The sequence below is a fragment of the Peromyscus maniculatus genome, chromosome 6, assembly GCF_049852395.1.
Source record: "Peromyscus maniculatus bairdii isolate BWxNUB_F1_BW_parent chromosome 6, HU_Pman_BW_mat_3.1, whole genome shotgun sequence".
NCBI lineage: Eukaryota > Metazoa > Chordata > Mammalia > Rodentia > Cricetidae > Peromyscus > Peromyscus maniculatus.
This window is the reverse complement of record NC_134857.1, coordinates 48,781,566-48,808,277: the sequence shown is the minus strand read 5'-3', so window position 1 is coordinate 48,808,277 and position 26,712 is coordinate 48,781,566. Positions and strand designations below refer to the sequence as shown.

The 26,712-nt window shown below is 49.2% G+C and overlaps 2 protein-coding genes across 2 annotated transcripts in view; both read left to right on the top strand.

Moving 5' to 3' along the window:
- Positions 1 to 1,093: 1,093 nt before the first annotated feature.
- Positions 1,094 to 26,712, top strand: part of Rarres1 (retinoic acid receptor responder 1) — a 39,022-nt gene continuing 13,403 nt past the window's right edge. Inside the window, exons 1-2 of the mRNA XM_006972633.4 lie at positions 1,094 to 1,449; positions 25,044 to 25,109. Of these exons, the coding sequence (XP_006972695.1) occupies positions 1,207 to 1,449; positions 25,044 to 25,109 (309 nt within the window). The 5' untranslated portion in view covers positions 1,094 to 1,206. The remainder of the gene's footprint in view (positions 1,450 to 25,043; positions 25,110 to 26,712) is intronic.
- On the top strand, positions 1,682 to 20,367 carry LOC143273786 (uncharacterized). Its single transcript, XM_076573779.1, has 3 exons — positions 1,682 to 1,777; positions 16,682 to 17,421; positions 19,159 to 20,367. The coding sequence occupies exons 1-3, from the start codon at positions 1,682 to 1,684 to the stop codon at positions 19,259 to 19,261; spliced, it is 939 nt and encodes a 312-aa protein (XP_076429894.1). The 3' UTR covers positions 19,262 to 20,367.

The following is a 26,712-nucleotide window of genomic DNA, read 5'->3' as shown; positions in this document are numbered from 1 at the left end:
CCTCATCTCCCCATGGCCCAGGTGTTTCACAAATCTGCAGAAGGAAAGACAGTGCAGATGGGCCACAGGGCGGAGTGTTGTTTGCATGGTTGCTCATTGTCCACGGACTTTCGGCTTGATGACCGTGGAATGGCTTGCTCCAGAATCCCATCTGTGAGTGCCGGAGTCTAAGGCAGATGGCCGGCAGTAGACTGCTACCCAACCAAGTGCCCCCTTTTCTCGGTCGCAAGCAGGATTTAGCAAGCTGGGTCTCAACCATTCTTTGGCCCTTCAGTAGGGTGACCACTGCTGATGAGGTGGGCGAGACACTTGAGTTATCTCTGATTGTCCTGTATTCTCTCTCTCTCTCTCTCTCTCTCTCTCTCTCTCTCTCTCTCTCTCTCTCTCTCTCTCTCTCTCTCTCTCTCTCTCTCTCTCCTTACATTTCATTTATTATTTAACTTGTGTCGGAGGTGGGTGGATGGGAGTCAGAGGGCAGAATATGTTCTCTCCTTCCACCATGTTGGTCCTGGGAAGAAACCAGTCATTAGTCTCTCAGCACCCGCCACAGGCTTTCTCTATTAACTGAGGTTTAGAAACAGCAGCCACCGCTTGCCTTCACTGCCACGGTGCATCCACGTCTGACGGCACGTCTGACTGCACTAGAATCTGGCTTCAACCCAAGGCCTCTCACCAGTATTAAGTAATCTCCTTGATTCTCAGAGCCTCCGTCCTGCTGCCCACAGCCCCTCCTCCCTGCCTCCAGGCTGGCCGGCAGGTGCTCACTACCTGCTCACGCCCTCTGCACGCTGAAGTCCCCATCAAGGCCTGAGGCGGCCCATTCCTGTCGCCTCTCTTCTCTTTCACTTGCAGCTAACCTTTGGGGTGGGTTCGCTCTAAAACCAGACAGTTGCGAAATCGCAGCAGCCTCAGGCGACAAAGCCAGGTCCCCAGAGCTGGAGGTCGGGGTGTGCCCTCGAAGAGGCGCCCCACTGCCCTCTGGCCCCTCTCACCGCGTAATCGGGGACACGCTCCCTGACCCGCTTTCCCGGAGGCGCTTTCTGGTCCTTCTGCTTGGACAGGGGCGGCGAGGAAGGGCGGTGACCCGGGGGCGGAGGGGAGTGGCCGCCGCGGCCTATTTCCGCGAACACCGCGAACCCGGTTCGGGGAGCTCGGTGCAAGTTTCTCGCATCCACGCAGTCTCCTTGGCCCCCGCCATCCGCGCCCATGCAGCCTCGTCGACCCCCGGCGCCCGCGCTGCTGCTGACCCTCTGGCTGCTGCTGAGCCTCGCACTGCGCGCGGCTGCCCGGGAGCACCCCGATGTCCCCGCGCGGCCCCCGGCGGCCGTGGGGCTGCCACGCGGGATCCTGCAGTTGGCGGCGCGCACTGCCCTGCACTTCTTCAACTTCCGCGCCGGCTCGCCCAGCGCGCTGCGGGTGCTGGCCGGTGTGCAGGAGGGCCGCGCGTGGGTGAGTGGGCCGCGACGCGGAGGGACACGCGCGGGCACGGCCGCGCTCCCACCCCGAGATCGTGCCGCGCCAGGGGCGCAGAGTCCTCAAACGCTGCCTCCGCCTTTTCGGTATTTCCGAGGCCAGAAATACTTAGCATGTGAAGGCATCATGATAGGGACGTTTGGGGAGACCGAAAAGAGGGTCCCACGACAGCCCGTGGTTGGGGTACCCAGCATGGGATGCTGTTGGGATGCGCATCGTGTACCCAACCAACCTATGGCTTAAATTCTATGGGGCGGTGTGTTCAAAGTGTAAGCCAGCTCTCAGCATCGCAGACAAGTTTCTGGTATTTCGTTTCTGTTTGGTTATGGATTGCAAACTACTGTATAAGGCTTCAGGATAAAGATTCCTCATAGGCCTGTGCAGGGACCACCTAGTTCTGGCGTCGTCCTGATCTAACCGGCAAGTGAGAGGGCCAAAGCTATCTTCTGCAGGAACTGAAATGTGACTGTGGGTGTGGAGTTGTGTGAGTGAAGCTGCGTGGCTCCCTTCGTCAGATTTTAAAACTTTACACAAGTGCAGAGTCCCAAAGGCAATGTGGCTCCCTGGATGTTCTACAAAGCCATATACCGGCGGCCTTAGATCTTACATAGCTCTGAGCCTAAGATTTAGATCGGTGGGATGGTGAAGACTGTCCTCTGTCTAGGATCAGATGATGTGAACCGCCCTTTGGACAGTCAGCCTTGTTCCTTATTTCTAGAAAAAGGCAAACTATTGTGACTGTTTACAAGCAAAAAATCTTGACTGTCTCGGGGACACCCCCTCCTCACTCCAAGCTCCAGCCTTTACTAGTTCTCTAGAGAAATGAGGTCACATTATGAGCTTGCCTTTCTCTCAGGGAGGAAAGAGGAGCCCTGAAGGCAACCTCCCTGATTATCTAGGGGAGAATTCTCTATTAAAACAAACAAACAAAAACCAGACTAATAAAGCACACCAGTTTTCAAAGGCCAGGGATCATTTTCCTTCATTCCAAGATGATTTTTTAAAATCATAAAACAGGGCTAGTGAGATGGCCACTGGGTACTGGTGGCAGCTGGCAGCAAGCCTGATAATGTGACTTGGTCCTCTGACCTAGGAATGATAGAAGAGAACTGACTCTCCCAAGTTGTCCTGACTTCTGCTTCCTGCTACGGCTTGCATGCACACACAGAATACCTGCACGCAACTTTTAAAAACCATTAAATACCTTGCATTCCTGTGCTTCTGGCCACCCCTTGGGAAAGGAGTCCTTGGCATCCTTATGAAATAAGCTAGCTCTCGAAACCTGAAGGAAAACACACCCCCTTCCCTTCACCAAGTGCTCTGGTTCTGTTCATCATCTGTACTAGTACAAGGCTCCTGAACTTTAAGGAGACCCTACTTCATTGCAGGGGGTGTGTGAGAGAGTAAATAAAACATGGGATCTTAGACATCAGCCCCAAGAAACAATTCCCTGATGTTGTGTTTCCCCTTAACCTCCCTGATTTTTAACATTTCTGTGGTTGTGGGGGGCAAGGAAAAGAAGTCAGTGTGCCAAGAATCAATTTCTGCCTGAATCTAGTGAAATTGTTTTCCTTAAAGGGTTCCTAAAGAAAGGTCCACTCTTAGAGATGATCAGGCAGGCCAATGTTGGGGAGATGACCATCCAGCAAGGACATGCAAAGGTCTGTGAGGAAGGCAGAAATAAAGGAGAATGGCTGGGAATGGGAGTTGATTCCTGATGGGGGGATCGATCGTATGGGGCTGGCTTCCTGGGATCTGCAGCAGGTCATATTTATACTTTAAACTGGCTCCTGTTTTACCTCCAAAGAGCCACACAACCTGAAGACCTAGATGTAAGCATTCTCTAGCACTCACCCCACTTAGGATGGAAATAACATGTTCCGCCAACACGGGGCTTTATACAAGTTGTGTCATGTGATAAAGCAGGCAAAGTATCACAATATGTCTTGGGGTAGTCCATCACCCAGTAGCTATTTCTGGGGCATTTTGTGTTAGGCATTAACCTGGATTTTGTGGCCTTAAATTATATGTGGGGCAGCATCCCTAGGAAAGGCCTCTTTGGCATACTTTTTGTTTTGAAGTGCTCAGCCACCTAAAAGAACACAAACATAGCCCGATGAGGGCAGCTTTCCAGAGAGGTCTGTAGGCACTCGCATAATAAGGGAAGCCACAGCACTCAGGGCGCTTGTCTGCTGCTGGTAGATGGCCACCCACAGACTTCATTCCAGGGGCACTGGATAGTATAATGCACCAGGTTACCACACTGTATCTGTCCTGCACCCAGGACTGAGCAAGGGGGAGCAAGTGGATGCCTGAGTGAGACAAATGTAACACACAGGGGCATAGGGATCCTTCTTCATCTAGAGGTGAGTCTACTCCTTTTTTAACACGAGGGTCTGGGACTAAGTCAGTTTTTCAAAGTAAGGGCCCATCAGCAAGTTATGAAATCGATTTCGTGGGTCCAGTTGTTTTAATTTTGGGTGTAGGGATTGAGTCCACAGCCCCCTTACATGCTAGGCACATGTTCTGCCACTGAGCTACACCCAAAGTCCTATGTAATGAAATGACTCGAGAGTGAATGACTAAAGGAACAGTATTTCACAGTGTGGTCCAAATATATGTACATGAACTACATCATAATGAGGGATGCAATTCTTGGTGTAGACTTCATCTGGAAAACAAACAAACAACAGAATAACAAACAAACAAACAACCATGAAAGCCAGGGGACCATATTTAAAGACCTCTTCCAGCTCAAAGATTTCATTGATTTCTCTTAGAGCTTCGAGTCCTCATTCTAGAAACACTGTTGCCCTCTGGTGGTCAAATGCAGTAATTACTGGAGATTATGGTTTAAGAAAGCTCAAGGAAATGGTCTCTGGTCTCCGATTGATGAGACCTTACAGCTGCCTATGTTCTCTGCTCTCCCTACCTGATGTCACCTTGTTCCTGGTCACACACTATCATCCCATGACCAAAAACTTTCTACTTTTTTACTACGGCGTGGCACAGCCTCAGGACCACAGTTGGAGTGGAGCAGATTCCCAGTGGTGTTGGAAGTTCTTAGGCTAACTGGGTGCCCTGCCTGGGTCAGGCCCATGGGGTTCCTCCACTCCTGGATACTCTGCTTCCACTGAGATGTATGGATTTAAGGACAGTTATGTGGGCACACACTTCCTAAGAAAGCCAACTCACTCAGGAATCAGCGTTGGGGAATCGGTAAGTGCCCCATTTCTCATCCAGGACCAGACACAATTCGAACAGCTGGGCAAGGTGTATTGGGGGAGGGGATTGCCATGCTTCATTCCAATAAAAACCAGTAAGCATAAATGTATCCCTTTTATTTTGACGTGGGGCCGTTTAACTGGAGCTCCATAGGGGTCTTCCTGGCAAGAAAACACAGGCAGCATTTCAGTTTGTTTTGGTTCACTGCCAGTGGGGTGTACACTTATGACGCACAATCCTCTACTCTTCTCTTTCTTCTTCCACAACCTTGGCTCCCTCACAGTAAGAGTTGAGGAGACAACCTCATCAGTTCTTTCCAGAGCATTGAACTTGGACTTTGTGAGTGCGCTGGGTAGTATTTTGTCATCTTGGCACAAGTCTGGTAAGAGGGAACCTCAACTGAGAAAATGTCTTCATCAGATTGGCCTGTAGACAAGTCTGTGAGCGTATTTTCTTGATTAATGATTGATGTGGGAGGGTCCAGCTCACTGTGGGTGGTGCCACCCTGGGCAGGTGGTCCTGGGTTGTATTTAAGAAGGTGTGTGTGTGGGGGGGTGCTGAGAAAGCCATGGGGAGCCAGGAAAGCATATGACCGCTGCTTCAGTCCAGGCCTCCAGGTTCCTGCCCTGCTTGAGTTCCTATCTTGGCTTCCCTCAGTGAAGGACTGTGAGAGGGAAGTGTAAACAAGGAACCCTTTCCTCCCCAAGCTGCTTTTGGTCCTGGTCTCTCTCACAGCAATAGGAAACAAACTGGGTCAGTGGACATGACACATTTTTTTTTATACCTGTTCTTCCCAGCTCACCCAACACTGAGGGTCTCATCAGGTAGTAGTGCCTCTTGAATAGCCGGCCTGGAGGCCAGTCCGTTGGTTTTGGGAAAACATGGGGCCACACTTGTCAGGCCAGAAGGTAGAGCTGCAGCTGCTCTTCCAGGACTAGCACAGGTCTGAAGGAGGAGCAGCATTTGTCCCCTGGGCCATACAGACCCAAGTGCATGCACTCCACTAAGAATCATCACTTTTCAATCTACCAGGCACTTTAGCACAGTATTAGACACCTAATTACGACTCTCCTTGAATCCTTTTCTCCATTAATGTCAATAATTCAGAGTCGGTCATTAAGAATAGGAGGGCAATGCATTATGTAGAACACATTACCTTGAAGCAAAAATTGGGGGATTAAAGAGGCTGCAGTGCATGTGTGGGAGAAAAGATAATAAAATAGTGAAGTCATGTCTTCTGTCACAGAAAAAAGCTCTTAGCTTTTAGGGCCTTTGTGAGACAGCAGCCAGGTCAGAGGCACCCCCATAGGATCATGCTGTCTCCAGGCCTGCACACTGCCTAAGGGGGAGACCTCATAGCACAGAGCAGAGGGCCACGCAGAGTAGCACACTCCTGCCCCAGCCTGAAGATGCTCAGGCAGACTACAGTCTTTGCCCACCACCCCAGCTCCTGGAGGGCAGAGTGTGGGTCCAGCATTGGGCAGGAAATGCCAGTGGTGTCAAACCTGGACATGGCTTTCTTTGTCCCTTGCCCCAAGTCACCCAAGCTCACTGTACCCAGATGAGCGAGCAAGAAGGAATGCCCTCAACCATTCCGTAATAAGTTGGTTTTGTTCCTATTTTCCCCTGTCCACAACATTTTTTTTATTTGGTTTTCCACATGTGAGACCAGGGTGTCTGTAATCATGTGTTATTAGTAGTGCCCCAAATACAGACTACTGGTGGTGGTGGTGGGGGTTATTCTTCACAGGAGTCTGCCCTGAAGTCTTCCTTTAAGGCTCTTAATGATTCCACTGGAAATTGAATGCAAATACTCAAGAAATTACATAATGCTCGTGGGCTCGAGACATGAGATACATTCACCTGCAGTTCTAGATGTCAGAGGTCTGAAGTGGGTCACACTAGGCTGGGAGCCACATGTCCCAGGACCTCGGGACCCTGGAGGCTCAGGGAAAGCCCCATTCCCTTGCCCCTGTTGGTATCAGCTGTGCTTCTCGGCGCATGGTTCCAGCTCCTACCCTCCAGGCCAGCAGTGTCGCATCTCCTGTCTCCAGAATAACCTAGGATAATGTCATCAGAACGATTATGGTACATTATGATTATTCATGATATAATGATTATGAAGGACCTTGCGGGGGAAATCCCATTTTGCATCGTAAAATGTGTAGGGCCATTGTTTGCTCAACCACACCAGTCCTGGGGCCCTTGAAAATACTTCCCACATTGCCACGCACTGTTGGTTCTTGGGAAATGGCTGTGCTTGCTCCCTTAGCTTGACTCTTGAAACCATGGCAGCCTTTCATGGGAACCATCTGTCTTCTGCCCCACTTCTTGGGATGAACCAGAGGAGTGCTTTGACTTGGCTCTTGAATATCCAACTTCCCCCACCACACACACACACACACACACACACACACACACACACACACACACACACACACACACACACACACCCCTTTGTGGTCATGTCTACCTCTTGGGTTACGCAGTAAGCTTCTGCAGGTCAGGAGCATCACATCACTTCTGCTCCTACACTGCCCAGTGGAGAGAGGAGACCTCGCAAGCTCCTCTTACACCTAGGCTTTCCTTCTTAGTCCCAGCATGGGCCCAGAGATGAACCAAGCTGAGAACAGGTTCTGGCAATTTCCCTTCTAGCTTCCTACCTCAGGTCAAGAACTCATACCCAGATTCTGCCAAATGGAAGCTAACATACGCTCTGTCTTGGCCCGCTAAGTCGGGCAGCTCCTGCAAACTGTCGTCCACAGGTAAAGACTTCCTTTAGTCCTCTGGCTGTGGCCTGTTCTGAGAGTAACTGACTTCCTTAAAATGAACTCAGTTTATTTTATCTGCCCTTGCCTGAAAGGAGGAAATGCAGTAATATGATTCCAGGGCATAATATAATATGCACTCTCTCCAGAACCTAAGAACGGCACAACAATTTTTATTCACAAATGAGTTATTTTTCTCCAACTAAGCCTGACTCATGAAAGTAACCTTATAAAGCGGGGATGTTTGCTTTTTTTGGAATAGCATGACATTTATCTTTCCCCCACCAAATATGAAGATGGAGGGGACATTTAGCAGCAGAATGTTAGACCAGTGGGTCCCAGTGTGGTGAGGGGAGACTAGAAGCCCTCTGAGCTCTTGATAGTATAACCTGTTTCTCACTTGCCCTCCTCCCCAGCCTGAAAACAGGGAAAGTCCCCAGCTGTGACCCTAAGACGGAAGGAGGGAGGCAGGGTTTAGCTAGCAATGGTGGAGAGGAGAAAGGAAGGAGTATTTTGCTGGAGCATGGGGCTTCCATTCTCACGCGAGCATTGGGTGTCTTATCACTCCAGATCTTGTGTTGCCAATGAGTTTAAAGGGGGAGTTAGATTTGTGAACTCTGCTCGTAGGATAAATACCTGTCACTCACCTTCGAGTTCCTTGGCTTCTTTTTAAGACTCATACCTCACGCCTCAATGACTTACGCAATAATTCAGAGACAATGCAAAACAAGAGACCTGAAACTGGTCAGAGCCTAATAAGATTCTGCTCCAGATACAGAGGGAACCATCTCTGATCCATTAGGACGAAAATAACTTTGTGGTTGATGATGAACAGCTTTTACTGAAAATAAGGCCTGAATTGGTAGAGCTGCACTTAGAACATGTGCTTTTGACTTCTTGGTGCATATACAAGTGCTATATATAGCTGTGACACGACCACATTGGTTTTGGCTTTCTGTGGTTTGTTGCTGATAGTCAATAGCAGAAATACTAAGTGGAAGTTTTCAGAAATAAATAATTGCCAAGTTTTAAATGACATGCTATCCTGATAGTGTGAAGCCTCATGCTAGCCCACTCTGTCCTGCCCGATGTGAATCACCCAAGGGTCTAGCACATCCACACTGTATATGCTACCCTCCTGCTAGTCACTTAGTAGCTATGCTAGTTATCAGGTCAACTGTCACAGTAATAGAGGGCTTGTGTTGAAGCAATTTTATTTATTAATGGCCCTAGAGTACAAAATGTTACTATAGAATGTTACAATTGCTCAATTTTATTAGTGTTAGTTTTCGCCGTATTAGTCAGGGGTCATTAGTGGAGCCGAACCAATAGGATGTACGTATCATTTAAGTGGGGATTTATTAGATTGGCATACACGGTTAGATGCAGGATAGTCCCACAGTAGCCACCTGCAGGATGGAAAACCTGGGAAACTAGTTTTCCAGAACTTGAAAGCCTAAGAAGAAAACATACCAATGCTGTGGTCCTAACCTGAGGCTGAAGGCCCAGAGGGTAACTGTACAAGTGCATGTTCAAGGCTGAACAAGCTAGTCCACAGATAATGGCCACAGCAAGAATTCCTGCTCAGGATGCTGAATGTACCAGAACACAGAGTACATGTATGGAATTACAAAAACCAAACTTACTATTAAAAATAGTCACTCAACTTCTTTCAGAATTTTAGATAAATTCTAAGTAAAGTGCCACACAGGTTAGGAGGAAGAGAAATCATCAAATGTATAAGCTTCCTCCACCTTCCATCTTTTTGTTCCATCCACACCTCTAGCTTATGAGACCCATGTTCAGGGTGTGTCTTCTCTTCTCCATTCCATTCAGCACATGCCAGTTATCTCCAGAAACATTCTCATAGACACATCCAGAAGCATGCTTTACCAATACTCTTGGCATTCATTTCTCGATCCAGTAAAGTTGACAACTAAGATTAACCTATTAATCCATTACTGTGCCTAGTTTATTGACAATATCATAGGCATGCATTTATACAACAAATACCAAATATGGGGCTTCATATCGTCTGTGTTTTCAGGCATCCATTAAGGGTCTTAGAACACACGCTGCTGTTCTGGCTAATCCTGGTTGCCAACTTGAATAAATCTGGAATTAACTAAAACGCAAGCAGTTGGGCATTACTACCAGTGAGGGATTTTCTTGATCTGACTACTCATGTGGAAAGGCCCACTCTAAATCTGGGCTACACCTTCCGGTGGCAGCTCACCTAAAAGGACAAAGGAGAAGGAAGCTTGTACTTTGCCTGCTTGTCCTCACTCTCATCAGCAAGTTCATCCACCCTGATGCTGAGGCGTTCCTTCACTGGTGTTAGAACCTGGGGCTTTGGGGCTTTAGCAGAGCAAAGACTGGCCTCCTCTGCCTTTGCCTCTGCCTGGATTAAAGATGTGCACCACCATGCCTTTTAAAAGTCTCTGGAACAGGCTTTCCAACTTGCCGACACCTCCAGTTCCTGCACCCTCTCTTAGCAGCAGTGTGGAGAGGGCTGGAAGTCCATGGTGTGAACTGTTTAACCACCTGAGAAAAATGCATTGGATTATCCTGATTCACTCACCGTGAGAAGCAAAGAACTTGGTGACTCCATACATAAAACTTGACAATTGGTAGAAGAAGAAAAAAATAACGATTCTGTCTGGCTGCTACTAGCATCCCTAGATAAATTAACAAAAGAAAAGAGTGAGCTCCGTGATAAAATTAACCATTGCCTAGCGTCTCAGGATACAGTAGCAAAGGGAAAGAATGAACTCTGTACTACAATTGCCCAGCTCCAGATATGCATAAATAGTCTAAAGGTTTCTAAGTGTCCCTCGAAAAAGAATCTCCAGCAGCCACAGAGCTCAAGTTGTAGAAAGACAAACCAAAGCCCTCATGATGAGACTGGCTGAATTACAACAAAAACTCCAATCCCAGCCTCAGAGGCCACTCACTAGTAAGGAATGGAATCCTGTAACTTGGGATAGAGATGTGGGAGGACCCTACTGAGTAGAGAACTTTGACCCCTAAGATTCTCAAGGGTTTATGTCACCCAAAGAATTGCCATCGCATTCCCAGTGAGCTCTCTCTGCTGTGGATCAAGATGAAGCCCTGCATCAGCACCATGCCTGAAATCCTGCCTGCCTGCTGGGAAGCTCCCCAGCATGATGGCCATGGACTCTAACCCCCTGGAACCATGAGCCTGAAATTAAGTACTTTTCTTTATAGATTGCCTTGGTCATGGTGCTTTGTTAGCAATAGAAAAGTAACTAAGACACCTACGCATAGCTACACATAGTTACATGGGTAAGTGCCTGGTTACAATACAGCAAAGGACTTACCCATGTGATTGGAAGCAAGAAGTACATTTTCCTTAAATTGTTTTATTTCAGACTGCCTTTTCCAAATGTCTCTTCTTGGAAAATAGCCCCTACTAGATTTATAGTCCATCAGTTGCTACTCAGGCAGAGGGTAAACTTGCCACCTTGATTTCTGAAGTATCATAGCTTGATTCTCTGGAGACTCTGGGTCTTTGACTGACCACACTTTGAAATAACTTTTCTCTATCACTGATCCTGATGATGCCTTCACTTTACTACTAAATGAACTACTTGTCCCGTCTTATCCCTCAGAACTTCCATGGTACCACCCAGCAGCTAGAAAGAACTCAAAGTGTGGTCCCAGGACCAGCAGCATTGATATCAGCTGGAATTTGTTAAAATGCAAGTTCTCAGACCCCACCCCAGACTGACTGAGTTAATACTTGGTGGGTGGGCCCAGAACACAGGGTTTTAGTAAGCCCCTTTGGGGCATTCTGGTGAACACCCATGACTCTAGAATAAAGTCTGGGTAAGAGACCTCCTCTAACCTGGCCCCTGTCCAGCACCGTGACCTCAGCCCCAAGTCTACTCCATGTTGATGTGCTGACTCTCAAGCTGGGCTGCTCCTGTGCACTGGATCACACTCTGCCCTGTCTGGAGCAGGTTTTCTGTCTCTTGCTTTTCTTTTAGTCTTTTAGTCTTTTCTGGCACTTTCCACATCTACCCTGAGCCATGCGTCCAAAAGGGTCTACCTTTAGGTACAGTCCCAGAGCATCATTACACCCAAGCTGTAAAGAGAGTCTGAGAAGATGTAATCAAGAGACAATGAGGTCACACTGTGTTAGCCTGGGCCTTAAATCCAGTGACTGCTGTCCTTCTAAAAGGGTCATGAGAAGCTACAGACAGACAGAGGAAAGAACACCATTTAAAGGCCGAGGCGGAGGTTGGAGTGATGCAGTTGCAAGCCAGGGATGCCAGGGAATGGGATCCATCACCTGGAGCCAGGAGGAAGCAAAGATGGATTCCACCTACTACCAACTACCTGGCTTTAGCCACCCAGTTTGTGGTCCTTTGCTATGGAACCCTAGCAAACTAGCACACAGGCCCTCCTTGGCCACTGTCTCCCAGAAAAAGGTTCTCATCTACGGGATCTGGGTTGCAGGCACACACAAGGTCCACCTCAGGCCGAGGATTCATTCTGCCTCTCCCTCATGCCCACACAGCAGGAGCAGGCTCGCTGTCATCCTTGTCCTGGAAGGGCTGCTGAGATCTGCTTTTCCAACTTCTGTGCTTGCAGTCTTGGGAGGATGGGCTCTGGGGACAGATCACAACTGACAGCTCTTGAGTGGGCAATTCTTTGTTCTGGGACAAGCTGCCTGTTTCTTCATTTATAAAATGGCATTAGTGGATTATCTACCTCAAGGCTTTGTGATATAAGTTCCTACACAGGATCCATGTGAAGTTAGGTGAGGCATAGAATGAGAGTGGTATAAATGTAGAGATGGATGACAAGAACGATAGATAGATAGATAGATAGATAGATAGATAGATAGATAGATAGACAGATGATAGATAGATAGATAGATAGATAGATAGATAGATAGATAGATAGATAGATAGATAGATAGATAGATAGATAGATAGGCCTGGTTGGTTGTAATAGGTACAGACATAAGTTCATTCCCTCCCAGTGGCTTGCAGGGTGCTTTTATACATAAGCACTAAATAAGCACATGGTATTGATTTGATAAGGATCTGAGGAGCATTTCTCTTACCAAAAAACGAAGATCGGTGTAGGGTGATGAATCTAGTTCTTTGAAGGCACCCCACTGTATGTTTTCTCAAACAGAATTTTAAAAGTAGCCCTCCCCCCCCCCCCCCCCCGCCCTCCCAAAGGACTGCAAGTCAAGCCCAACAAAGTCAAGGTGCTGAGCAATTCCCAGCAGCCAGAGGACAGTACAGCCAGGAAGGGCAGATACAACTCTTCTCACGGCCACTGGGGAGCAGGCACTAAGGGATCGACAAACTATATGCACAGAGTCCAGATTCAGTATAAACTCCACACCACCAAAGGTCCAGACTGTAAGGCATTATGTTCTAGGCAGAAGCATATAAACTCCCCTTTGATGCAGAATTAAAAAGAAGTCTGTGCTAACGAGCTACTAATTCTTTTGTGTTATAGTCACATGGCCACTTGCTTTGTTTGCCGTTTCTTGGCAAAGAACTTTTATTTTGGAATGCATGGGAATGATGCACTCTACCTCTGGCTCTGTTTAAGGAAGTGGCATGGCCTCCTCATCTGTTTTGCAGATGGTCAGTTTGGGTGGCATAGGATGCCGGGCATTAGCCACTCAGATCTCCCCTGCAGTCTACTCCCTGTGGGGGGAGATCTGGGGCTGGCTTGCCTCTGTACAGTGTTGGGTTTGGCTCTGTGAACTGAAATTTCTCACTTTACATCACAGATGCAGAGATACATGGTGGGCCAGAGGGGGTCAGTTGATCATGAGGGGCCATCCCAGGACCTGGGAATTGGGCTAGAATCCAAACCTGGCATTGTGTTTACCACCTACCTGGATCTAGTCACTCTGACAACGAGAAAACTAATAAAAACGTTAACCTAAGCTATGGGGCGGGGCACCTGCACCATGTCACTTTGAGTTGGGTTAATGTTTTTAAAGGCTTTTGTGTCTTTTTAAAGGTCTGTCTGCAAATTTGTTTTGGAAAGGGGTAGGGGTGGTGTGCTGAAGAAGCAACTTTCTGGTTCAAAGTGCATAGTCACCTTTCCTTAGTGGTGAAGGAGAGAGAGAGGTCATTTTTATGCTTGTCCCCACATCCACACCCACCATCTACCACCACCACCACACCCCCCACCATCATCACCACCACCACCACCACCCCACCACCACCACCACCCCACCACCATATATATACTTCGTTCCCTAGGATTGCCGTATAATACTCCACAAAGGCACCCTCACAGTAGCTGCTCACAAACACCCACGTACCACATCATGCCTCAATGAACACTCTCATGAGCCAGTTCCTCATCAACCTGCTCGCAGCTTGAGACATACAGAGCAAGGTTTCTAATTTGGAGAATGCCCACACAGATTTGGTTTGATTCATTTTGAAGAGTGCTGATAGCCAAGCTGTACCAGGCTACCCTCCCACCAGCCAGACATGGCAGTTGTAACCCCAAGTCATGACCTGCAATCGATCCCATCCACCGTCCCATTGCTGGTACTCTAGGAGCTACGTAGTGGCGACTCACAGATTCCTCACTTTGCATTTCCTTCTGCTGAGTTCAAGCAGGCCTACTGAGCTGCCTTAGTGTCTTTAACTCATGGAGAGTATTTATGAAGTACTGACACTGGCCCAGTCTGCTGTCTGTCATTCTGCATGCATGAGCATCTCAAATGACCCTTGACAATCGCATGTTGTCTCAATATAAAATGTGTTTCTGGTATTGAATTATGGTCACTCATCAGTTATCAATGAAAATGTGTGCTAAGAAGTACACTGTGGCCATTTTTCCTTATATGGACATCAGAGAGTGTCATCACACAAAGCTAGATGGTACTGTCACTCAGTGTGGCTCATGAATGTGACTGAGAGACGCATGAAGATAAACTAGGTGCAGCTGCTGCCAACCCAGAGCATCAGAGGGTTCTGCCACAAACTTTTCATTGTATAAGTAGAATATACTCTAAAATGGCCGGGTGGTGGTGGCGCACGCCTTTAATCCCAGCACTCGGGAGGCAGAGGCAGGCGGATCTCTGTGAGTTCGAGGCCAGCCTGGTCTCCAAAGTGAGTTCCAGGAAAGGCGCAAAGCTACACAGGGAAACCTTGTCTCGAAAAAAAAAAAAGAATATACTCTAAAATGATCAAATCATAGTATAACAGGCATATAACTCAGAAACAGTCATTTATTATCAAGGGTCACACGTTATCTGTAATTTGATAGGCTACACTTTTGAGAATTTTTAATTTGAGTGTGTGTGTGTGTGTGTGTGTGTGTGTGTGTGTGTGTTTCCAAGTGCCCATGGAAACCAGAAGAGAGCATCAGATCCTCTGGAGCTGGGGTTACAGGTGTTGTGAGCCACCCAATATGGCTGCTAGGAACCGAACTCGAGTCCTCCGAAAGAGCAGCCAGTGCTCTTAACCACTGAGCCATCTCTCAAGCCCCTGAAAACTATATTTTTTCTACAACTGACAAAGAGGGCATAATAATCTTGTAGAACCACATATATATGGCCCGTGGTTGATCAGCTCTCACTGTGCTTAACTTCTTTTTGTACCTGCTTTAAAAATTTAGATTTACTCCTTTATGTGAATGTGTTGTGTGCATGTCTGTGTACCACATGCTGAAAGACCCCCGCTCCATTATGAGGATATGGGGCGTTGGGCCGATGTTATGCCCCCCCCAATAACTTGGCCTTAGAAACGCCATTCTGCAGGAATCAGAAAAACAGGAGTTCACAGCCATAGCCAGCTACCCGGCCTTGACAGAGATAGCTATGGCCAGCCTTGAGAGAGATAACTGTGGTCAGCAGCCTTGGGAGTAAGACAGTTGATATTTTATGGCGGGCCCCTGGCCTTGAGGAATAAGCAGCTGGCCTGGACAAGGCCAAATCAGCCACACACATATGACCCCAAGTTCACCCTGGCCTTCTTTGAAACAACCAATAGGGACCCTGTAACTATGCTTCTCGCTTCTGTAACCGCGCCTCTGCCCCTGGGATCCCATAAAAAGTCCCCCTTGCCCTAGGAAAGGGCGCAAGTCCTCCAAGAGACTTCGCCCCAGGTACCTGGTCTAAATAAACCCTCTTGCTTTTGCATCTGATCTGTGGTTTCGGTGTGTTCCTTGGGTTTGGGGTCTCTCCCGGAGAAAGATCTCAGCCGGGGGTCTTTCATTTGGTGGCCCGTACGGGGATTGAGACCCCTCCCTGGGACCACCGACCCACCATCAGGAGGTAAGCCGGCCGGCCTTGATTTATGTCATCCCTGTCCAGTCTGAGGGTTGTCTGTTTGTCTGAGTGTTAAATGTTGTTTGTTTGTCTCCGCGCCTGCGTCTGATAATCTGTCTGTGTCAGTGGATCTGAAAGGGGGGACCGACGGGTCTGGACTTCGCCACTGAACCCTGGGAGACGTCCTAGGGGAATCTGGGAACCTGGAAGACGTTCCACGGTTCATCTGAAGTGCCCTCTGTGGCACGGTCTGAAGACCCCTCTGGGGGCACGGTTTTTCTGGTTTTGCTTTCGGTTTGGAACCGAAGCCGCGCAGCGAGTTTTAGTCTTATTTATATTGGTCTGTCGTTTTTTTTTTGTTTTCTGTTTAACCGTTCTCCTCTTAAAAACAGCCATAGGACAGACTGTCATCACCCCCTTGAGCCTCATGCTTAAACACTGGTCAGACGTAAAGAAAGACACGAGCCAACAACAAAGGAGTCGTAATCAAGAAAAAAAAAAAAAATAGATCACTCTTTGCGAGGCCGATTGGGTTAAAATGGATGTAGGATGGCCTCGTCAGGAAACCTTTAACCTCAGTCTTATTTCACAGGTGGAAAAAAAAAAAGTTTTTGCTTCCAGTCCCCATGGCCACCCGGACCAGGTCCCATACATTGCCATGTGGAGACTCCTGACAACAGAACCTCCCCCATGGGTTAAGCCGTTTCTCTTCCCCTCAGCCCCCCGGCGGCAGCAGCGCTCGCCGAATCCCGGAGCCGAGGAAGCCAGATCGGCGGATCCCTCCCACTCCCTGTTCCTCCCTAACCCCACACCAGCAAGTCTTTTCCTCTCCCCGCGGGCCGCTGCTCCGGCGCAGGCGGGCGCGCGGGCAGGCTTGCAGGCGGGTGCGGGAAAAGGAAACGCGCAGGCAGGGCTGCCGGGAAGCTAGGGCGCCGGGACGCCCCCTGCCCAGTCCCCGCAGGCCGTCAGCGGTGATGGCGGTGGCGGCGGCGGGTGCCGGAGCTCCCCGCGCCTCCTCCCGTCCGCGCGGCCGCGGCGCGGTCGCGGGGGTCCGGGACGGCGCTGGGGGGGGCTCCCCTCACTCCCCGCTCTCCCCGGCTGTCCATGTCTCCCGTGCGGGCGGAGGAGTCCGCCCCGCCGGGCCGTGGTTTTCCGCGTGGCGCCTAACAGCGGACTTGGAGCTGGTGCAGACCAGGGGAATCTGATCGCGGAGGCCCGGGGCGGCGCGGACATGGGCACCAAGCAGAGTGGCCCCGCCGCCAACGGCCGCACCCGCGCCTACTCGGGCTCGGACCTGCCCTCCGGCGGCGCGCGCGCGCGCGCGCGGCGGCCCCCGGCGCGGCTGGCCGGGACCCGGGCGGCGGAGGCCCGCGGCGACACAGGCGGGGCCAGGGGCGGGGCCGGCGACCAGCCGGACCCGGGCGGCGGGGAGCCAGCGGCGGCGCAGGCGGCCTTGGTCCCGGCAACGCCCCACAGCCGCTCGCTCGGAGGGGCGGTGGATAGCGCGATGGGCGGCCAAGCGGCACAGTCGGCAGCGGCGGCGCAGGCGGACACGGGATGTGGCAGGGACACGCAGGCGGGGCCGGGGATGGGGTCGGCGAGGGACCGCCCCCTGGCCGGCGACCCACAGCGATGTGCCATGACCGGCTCCGGCCCAATATGGGAAAGGTGACTAGGGGGCGGCGTCACCCATGGACGCCGAGTCACCCCGCCCCGAGTGTTACAACCCCCCCGACAGCGCCGGAGGGACCGGCGGCTCCTGCAGCGGCCCCCAAACAGCGGAGGATGAGTTCCTGCTTCCTCCCCAATTGCCGGTCGCCTACGAGAAAGGCGGGACAAAGCAGCGAAGGTAGGGAACACCTACATCTCTGGCCAGTTGCTCTTAGCGGGTCTCCAGGGGCTCTAACCCCCTACCGATTGGGCTCAGGTTACCAGAAAGAGACGCCGGCAGCGCGTTTTTAAAAAAAGAACTTAGAGAGACACGGAGGGAGAGGAAAAACAAACAAAAAAGTCCTGGCCACTGTAATGTCTCAGGGACAGGTCAGAGAGGGAGTTAGGAAGTTAGGACGGGAGATCAAAAAAAGAACACTGCTTGACAAAGACAAAGTGCTTACTGTAAACAGAGAGGACATTGGGCTCGTGACTGATCAAAAAAAGCCTCAAGGGTCTCGGAGACCTAAGCCAAGGGTCCTCAATCTGGAAGATTGGGGAGGTCAAGGCCAGGAGACCCCCTCCCCCCGACCTAGGATAACTCTCAAGATTAGGGGGCAGCCAGTGACCTTCCTAGTGGACACCGGGGCTCAACATTCAGTCCTGACCCATACCGGAGGCTCTCTCAATGACCGCACAGCTTTGGTCCAGGGGGCCACAGGTAACAGGAGGTATCAAAGGACCACCGAAAAAAAAAAAAAAAAAAAAAAGGTTCAGCTGACATCTGGACAGGACCCAAAGGGAGCCCCCTACAAGTCCTAGCCCTTTAAACTGTTCGTGGACGAGAACTCAGGCTTTGCAAAAGAAATGTTGATACAGAGACTGGGGCCATGAAAGCCCGGTAGCTGCAGGATGGCCCGCCCCCCTGTCTACATGTGGTAGCCATTGCTGTTTTGCTCAAGGATGCAGGGAAACTGACTTTGGGACAGCCATTAACTGTGTTATCCTCCCATGCGGTAAAAGCTCTGGTCCAGCAGCCCTCAGATCGAATGGTGTGCAGACCAGTTGTCTCCCTCAACCCCGCAACCCTGCTGCCTGGTTCATGGATGGGAACAGCTTCCTCCAAGAAAGAGAACGGAGGACTGGAGCAGCCGTCACCACCGAATCGGAGATAGTTTGGACCTCACCACTGCCACCTGGAACATCGGCCCAAAAGGCAGAGCTGATCGCGCTGACCCAGGCCCTCCGGATGGCGGAAGCCCGGAGGACCAGGAACTAACAAAGAAAATGGGGGCGAAATAAAGCCCCGAGCGACACGCTTACATCATAGATGGACAGAGGCCTTGCCTACCAAGAAAAAAAGACCACTAACGTGGTAACCAAAAAACTCCTAGATGACATCTTTCCCAGGTATGGAATACCCCAGATATTGGGGTCAGACAATGGGCCCGCCTTCGTCTCCCAGGTAAGTCAGGAGGTGGCCAGGCTACGGGGGATCGATTGGAAACTTCATTGTGCATACAGCCCCCAGAGCTCAGGACAGGTAGAACGTGCAAATAAAACCATTAAGGAGACTTTAACCAAATTAACGCTTGCAACTGGCACTAGAGATTGGGTGCTCCTACTCCCCCTAGCCCTTTACCGAGCCCGGAACACTCCTGGGCCTCATGGCCTAACCCCGTTCGAGATCATGTATGGGGCTCCCCCACCAATTGTAAATTTCCTTTACTCTGATATCTCCTCTTTTGCCACTAGCCCTCCAATTGATGCAAAAGACGGTGCAAAAACCCCTGCCTGCCGGGAGCAACTGAACCGCCCGGTGATGCCTCACCCATTCAAGATTGGGGACTCTGTCTAGGTCCGACGCCATCAATCCAGGAACCTAGAGCCGAGGTTGACGGGACAGCGGCTTGGGTCCACACGTCACATGTAAAGACTGCCAAGGAACCCGACGAAGCTGAGGGCACCGAGACATCTAGTTCAACGCTCTCCAAACCCACTAAAGATAAGACTCACCCGGGGGTCCCCTTGATCCCCCTAATAGTCCTCCTGACATAAGGAGGGACATCACCAGAGAGCCTGTTTCCCTGACGCTGGCCCTGTTACTGGAAAAAAATTACCATAAACAAAATAGCTGCTGGGGTAGATACAGGGACTGCAGCCCTTATGGAGACCGGCCAATTCAGACAGCTCCAAGTAGCCATGCTCAACAAAAATGATTTAAAAGATAGTTCCAAAGGTCACCGTGGTTTATGACCCTTGTCTCCACCATTATGGGCCCCCTAATCGTCCTCCTGCTCATTTTATTGTTTGGGTCATACATCCTCAACAGATTGGTGCAATTCATCAAGGATAAGGTTTCTGTTGCCCAGGCTTTGATCCTAACCAAACAATATCAGAGGCTCAGACAGTCAGAGATAGAGCTAACCCCTTATTCTCCATCCTAAAATGAAAGATTTCATTTGGTACAAAAGAAAATGGGGGAATGAAAGACCCCCGCTCCATTATGAGGATATGGGGCGTTGGGCCGATGTTATGCCCCCCCCAATAACTTGGCCTTAGAAACGCCATTCTGCAGGAATCAGAAAAACAGGAGTTCACAGCCATAGCCAGCTACCCGGCCTTGACAGAGATAGCTATGGCCAGCCTTGAGAGAGATAACTGTGGTCAGCAGCCTTGGGAGTAAGACAGTTGATATTTTATGGCGGGCCCCTGGCCTTGAGGAATAAGCAGCTGGCCTGGACAAGGCCAAATCAGCCACACACATATGACCCCAAGTTCACCCTGGCCTTCTTTGAAACAACCAATAGGGACCCTGTAACTATGCTTCTCGCTTCTGTAACCGCGCCTCTGCCCCTGGGATCCCATAAAAAGTCCCCCTTGCCCTAGGAAAGGGCGCAAGTCCTCCAAGAGACTTCGCCCCAGGTACCTGGTCTAAATAAACCCTCTTGCTTTTGCATCTGATCTGTGGTTTCGGTGTGTTCCTTGGGTTTGGGGTCTCTCCCGGAGAAAGATCTCAGCCGGGGGTCTTTCAATGCATGCCTGATGCCCATACAAGAGATTGCCAGAGCCCCTGGAACAGGAGTTAAAGGTAGCAGTGAACCACCATGTAGGTGCCGGGAACTGAACCTGGGTCCTTCTGTAAGGATGCTGGACCACATTCGTGGTCCCTGCCTTGGCTCAAGCCCCTCCCGCCTAGTGTCTACTCAGGAAGCCTCCTGCATTCTCTACATTCTGTTCCATCCTCTCCTTGCTGTGGGTATCCCTCTCTGCTCTCCCACCAGAGGCCTTCTTAAAGCCCCTCCCCCCACGCCATGCGCACTGTAAAAGCCCCGCCCCCCACGTCATGCGCACTGTAACCTTCAGGGCAGTCCTCTCCCACCTGGTCAGCCGCTTCAGGCACTGACTCTAGCCTTTCTGTCCTCCAGTTCTCCTGACTGCTCCTCGGCCCCTTTACCCTTCTCCTCACTCCCTATGAGATGACTCACCCACTCCCCTCCAGTTCCTCGTCCATCCTCAGAGTTGGACTCAGATGCCACCCCCAGATCCCTAGATTGGATCCTAGCCTTTCAAAGCTCAGAAGTCAACACTCGAATCCGATAATCACGTCTACGGTGGCACATAAGTGAGTCCTTTCTGCTCTAGGCTACCTGAGGGCAGACAATGGTATTGTTTTTGCCTGCTTTCCCCTCACCTAGCTCAGGGTTGGGGGGTAAGGCAGACACCCTGTAATCCTGGAGCCAGTGGTGCTGAAGAGCAAAGTTAATCCACTCCAGATGAAAGTGGCCCGGCCTCGTGGGCCTTATCTCTCACGGGCCAGCAAAGCAGCTTGTGACTAGGCTAAGGAAGAGGGAGAGGATTTGGGGAGATTAGATAGGAGAGCCTTGATACCCGATAAAGAATGACTAAAAGTAACCAAAATCCTATCCTGGATGAAAAGTAGAAGCTTTCAAGGGTGCCAAGTTAAAATAAGCAGATCCAGTCAGCAGAGAAAACAACCCTTCAGAGAGAGACTAGCTCCCTTTATGAAGGGAGCAGACAAAAGCATCTTGTCCCAAGTACTGCCATTTTGACTTCAGACTCCATTTTACTTATAGGGTGCAGTCAAGTTCAGGTTCCCAAGCCCTGGAGGAGCTGAGAGCTTTCCAGTGGCTGACCAACCTCCTCCTTAAACAATAGAAACAGTCTGTTACGCCCCTCAGTTCTCTAAGACATTATGGCTGTGCCTAACAACAGAAAGGACAGATGAATCTGATTGCTTGGACTGAAAGGCTTACATTCTGTGTCGGTTGACAATGACGGAACTCACAAGGAAAGTCCCTGGTCTTTGATTCCTGATGGGGGAAATTTTTAATTGTAACTTGGCAACAAATGTTTGTGATTTTTGTGCTTATAAAGCCAGCTTCTGCCCCTGCTCAGGGCTGCCAGAAAAAGCAAGGCTCCTGAGTCTTGTCCTGCAGCCCTGATCTATCAGTGACCTGCTTCTGTGGTGAATTATTAAAGTCTTTGGAACCTGTAAGTGTTATCTCTCTTTTCCGTGGTGCACGATGAGCTAGGTGTGACATTTGAAGCCTTGATGAACCTGGCCATGGTTTTCTCTTACCCCCTCCTGCTAAAGAATATTTTACTGGCACTTCACTTAGCTTCATGTGTTTCCAATGTAAATGTGACAATGTAATAATGTAATACTACAGTATTATAGTACAATATTACAGTATTATTATAGTAGATAGTAATAATGTAAATACTATCTTAAGTCCCTTAGCGCCTTTAATCTTGGTGCTCCAAGGCAGAAACAGGTAGATCCCTGTGAGTTTTAAATAGTGAGTTCCAGACTAGCCAAGGCTACAAGTGAGACCCCATCTCGAGCAAACAACAACAAAAATAAATTAAATGTGCAGGATTATTTCAGAATAAGGAAGACCCTGAAGAATGCTTCTGTCTGGCAAATCAGCAGCCCTGACTTGTTATTGATGTGAAGGCTCATGTTCTTCTTGCCTCTTCTCTTTCTATATGTCATCCTGGAGGATCTTGTCCACTTCCACACTTCAACCACCTCTGCTAAGTCCTCCTGCACACCTCAGATGCTTCCCATCTGGCTTGGCTTCTTCCTCCTTCTCTTCTCTTAAAGGGCTTCCCCTCCATCTCTGCCCACCCCCATCTGGAAACCCGAGGGAAGTTCTGGCTCCCACAGATACAACTGCACTCAGAAACTATGAAACCCTAGGGAACATGCTGGGCCCATGGCCAGATCCTCAAGGGCAGATGTGGAGGGCAGGGGCCCAGAGCCAGGGCAGCAAGCCATTAAAGGCCTAGAACCTGTGGTTAAGGAGCATTGCCTTCTGTGGGCTCTAACCATTCTCCCTGATATGCCAAGTCCTACCCTTTATGTCCATATTTTTGTCTGGCTAATAATGGCTCAGGAGTTAGTTCAGGGGCTGGTGAGATGGATTAGTGGGTATAAGTGCTTGCCACTGTTAAGCCAACCGGGCAAGAATAAGGCCAGTACCACAATTTTGGAGCCCAATTTAAAGCAAGCTTTATTAAAGACTGGCCAAGACCATGGATGCTGGCCAGATCCATACCTGGAATTCCCAGAGTATGGATCCAAATTACATTAGGCAAGGGCTTATAAAGGCAAAACCCACAAGGCTACGTACTTCCTGCCTTCGTCCAATCAGAGGCAACTACACATCCTAACATACTTCTGCCTACATGTGATCAAGCACACATCCTGTGCAGTTGGTGCAACCAAGCTTGTTTACAGAAGTGAAAACACTTGACTTGTGTTTTACATGAACAACAGCCCCAGCATTCCAGGAAGTTATCTGTCCTTGGGCAAGCAGGGCTTACAGGTCAGAGGTGTTTTTGTTTCATAGATCTTTTAAGCGCAGTAATTTCAAGTTGAAAAGTAACTTTAGCCATCACACCACCAGGCCTAAAGACCTGAGTTGGATCCCTGAGACCCACATGGTAGAAGGAGTTGCAAGTTGTCCCCTGACCCGCACACATACACACATACACACACACACACACACACCACACACACACACACACACACACACACACCACACACACACACACACACACCACACACCACACACCACACACACACACACACACACACACACACACACACCACACACACACACACACACACACCACACACCACACACCACACACACACACACACACACACACACACACACACACACCTCAAAGAAATGTAATTTAAAAATTAAAAAACAGTTATTTCAGGCTTCACCTACTGCAGAAAACCTTCCTAAACTTAGGACCCACAAGGCTGCCCTCCGCCACATTGACTGTGCTCAACTGCTTCCACACTGTAGTAAGTCCTGAGAAAGCTGGCTAGGGAAGTCTAGGTATCTTTTAGTTCCCAGTGCCTGGTACAAGAAGTGGAGAAGAAGAATGGGTGGACAGAAAGACTTCTGGTAACACATTGAAAGCTTAAAATGACCCCTCGACAAACACCATTCCCTTCCAGAAACAGCCATACATTTTCCTATGTAAATATTTTCTACATAAATAACTGCCACTCACTCCTATCTCTTATCCAGTTGTTATAGTAGGAATGGATGAGGTGTGTGTGTGTGTGTGTGTGTGTGTGTGTGTGTGTGTTTGAACTCAGGACCTTTAGGAAGAGCAGTCAGTGCTCTTAACCTCTGAGCCATCTCTCTAGCCCCTATTTTGGTCTGTTTTAAAAATGGTGACAAACAATATAAAATTGCAGATAATTTAAGCTTACTCCAAAAATATGTGCTAGATTCAGTTCAGAAATTTAAGACATCCAAATATGCCTATGAAAAGCTTAGAAAATCTGCCCACCTGTGAAAGTTGTAAGGGGAAACCATGTCAAACAGCTTTCTGTTACAGCAAATGCCCAAGACAGTCAACTCATAAAGGGAAAAGTTCTACTTTTGACTCACAGTTTCAGAGTTCCAAGCCATGCTGGCTCCATCTCACTGTGTTTGGGCCTTTGGTGAGAAAGCGCATCGCAGTGGGGATGTGTGACTAACAAAACTGTCCTCTTCATGGCCAGGGAAGAAAAAAGAGAACAGGGAAGAGACTATGCATGGTCTTGCAATGGCATGCTTCAGTGGCCCAAAGACCTGTCACTGGACTCTACCTCTTAAAGTCCCACCTCTCCCAATGGCACCTTGAGAGACTAAGCCTTTAGAACAGGATCTTTAGGGAACACTCAATATTGAGACTGTATCAGAGAGCATAAGAACTGAGGCTGCCTTCATTATTTCTGCCTGTAGGGCATCCCCAGACCCCTATAATGGAGTAACAGGCAGTTGTGAGCAATAATGTGGGAATTGAACCTGGGTCCCCTGGAAGAGGAGAAATTGCTCTTAAGAATGAGTCATCTCTCCAGCCCCAAGAACATGAGTTATTTAATTGCATTTTGAAACAGAGTCTCCCTATGTAGTCCTGGCTGTCCTGGAACTCACTCTGTAGATCAGGCTGGCCTCAAACACACAGAAATCTGTCTGCCTCTGCCTCCTGAGTGCTGGGGTTAAAGGTGTGCCCCACTCTAAACCGACAAGAATATGATTGTTGATATGAAAATGCTTGTGATGCTCCCACAATGTTAAGATTCAGTTTCTGTATTTCAGGTCGACCCCCAAGAGGGATGTGAAGTGAACTTGGTGTTTAGCACAGAGCGCTACAACCCTGAGGAGGTAAGCTGCCATAATTAGTGATGTAACCTAGTAGCAAAGTCAATACATACAGTCTTTAACGGAAAAAGTGAGAATCTTAATAGGAGACTGGGTACCTACCACAGTAGTGAGGCAAGACCGGCAGACGGCAAGTGATCTTACCTTCAGGACAGTGGGGAAGAGCTTATTGAGCATGCTGTAAGATGGCAGCAGGCTGGGCAGTAACCAGCATCTAGCCTGCATGGAAGGCGGGATGGTTGCGGGGACTCCATTGGGGAATTTCTTTTACAGTTATGGTAGATTTTTTCTTAAGTCAATATGTTTAATTTTCATTTAAAATATTTTAATCTATTCTTTGAAAGTTCCATATCTGCATACAATGTAGCTTGAGCTTTCCCACCCCCTCGTGCCTTTCTCCAATTCCCTCAACACCCACCAACCTATCTCCCTCCAGACTTCATGTCCGTGATTATCACTATTGTAATTATTATGATTAGCACACGGAGTCTAATCAGTAGCGACCACATACAGATGTGTGTGGCCATCCACTGGGGCAGAGAAGTGTGGTGGTATTGTGTTCTCCAAAATATTGTGCACGCTAATAAACTTAACTGGGGTCAGAGACAGAACAGCCACAATATTAAACATAGAGGCAGTGGTAGCACACGCCTTTAATCCTAGCATTCCAGAGGCAGAAATCCATGTGTTCAAGGATACAGTCAAGCATGGTGACTCACGCCTTTAATCTCAGAAAGCGAGCCTTTAATCCCAGGGAGTGGTGGTAGAAAGCAGAAAGGTATATAAGGTGTGAGGACCAGAAACTAGAAGCATTTGGCCTGGTTAAGCATTCAGGCTTTTAAGCAGCAATTCAGCTGAGACCCATTCTGGATGAGGACTCAGAAGCCTCCAGTCTGAGGAAACAAGACCAGCTGAGGATCCAGTGAGGAGAGGTAGCTATGGCTTGTTCTGGCTCTCTGATATTCCAGTGTTCACCCCAATAACTGGCCTCAGGTTTGATCTTATTAATAAGAACTTTTAAGATTCATGCTACAGAGAAGTGTCTCCCTTCTCTAGCAGCCATCAATTGCCAGTAGCTCCTCAGCCAAGGGTGGGGCCTGCTGAGGCCCCAATCCATGGGAGAATCTTGGCTGGCTTGACCTTGTGTGGGTCACCACATCTGCTGTGGGTTGAGTTGATATGGGCATCAGCCCTGTCATGGAAGACAGCCTTTTAAAAAATTGTTTTATGTGGATGGGTGTTTTGCCTTGATGTATGTCTGTGCACTGTGTGTGCGCCTGGTGCCCTTGGACGTTAGAAGAAGACTCTAAAACTGGAGTTACAGACAATTGTGTCATGTGTGTGCTCAGAATCAAAGCTGGGTCCTCTGGAAGAGCAGCCAGTGCTCTCAATGTTGCCCCATCTCTCTAGCATGAAGACTTTTCCATAGGTTTCATCCTCACCTCTGACTCAGATTCTTTTTATGCGCTCTTCTTTGATGTTCTCTGAGACTTGGATGTCGAGGTTGACCAGATGTCCCATCTACTCATCTCTGGCTGAGCACTCATGTTCACTTCTTCCCAGCCTTTTGACCAGTCATAAGACTCAACATTAACCGCTACTCCCT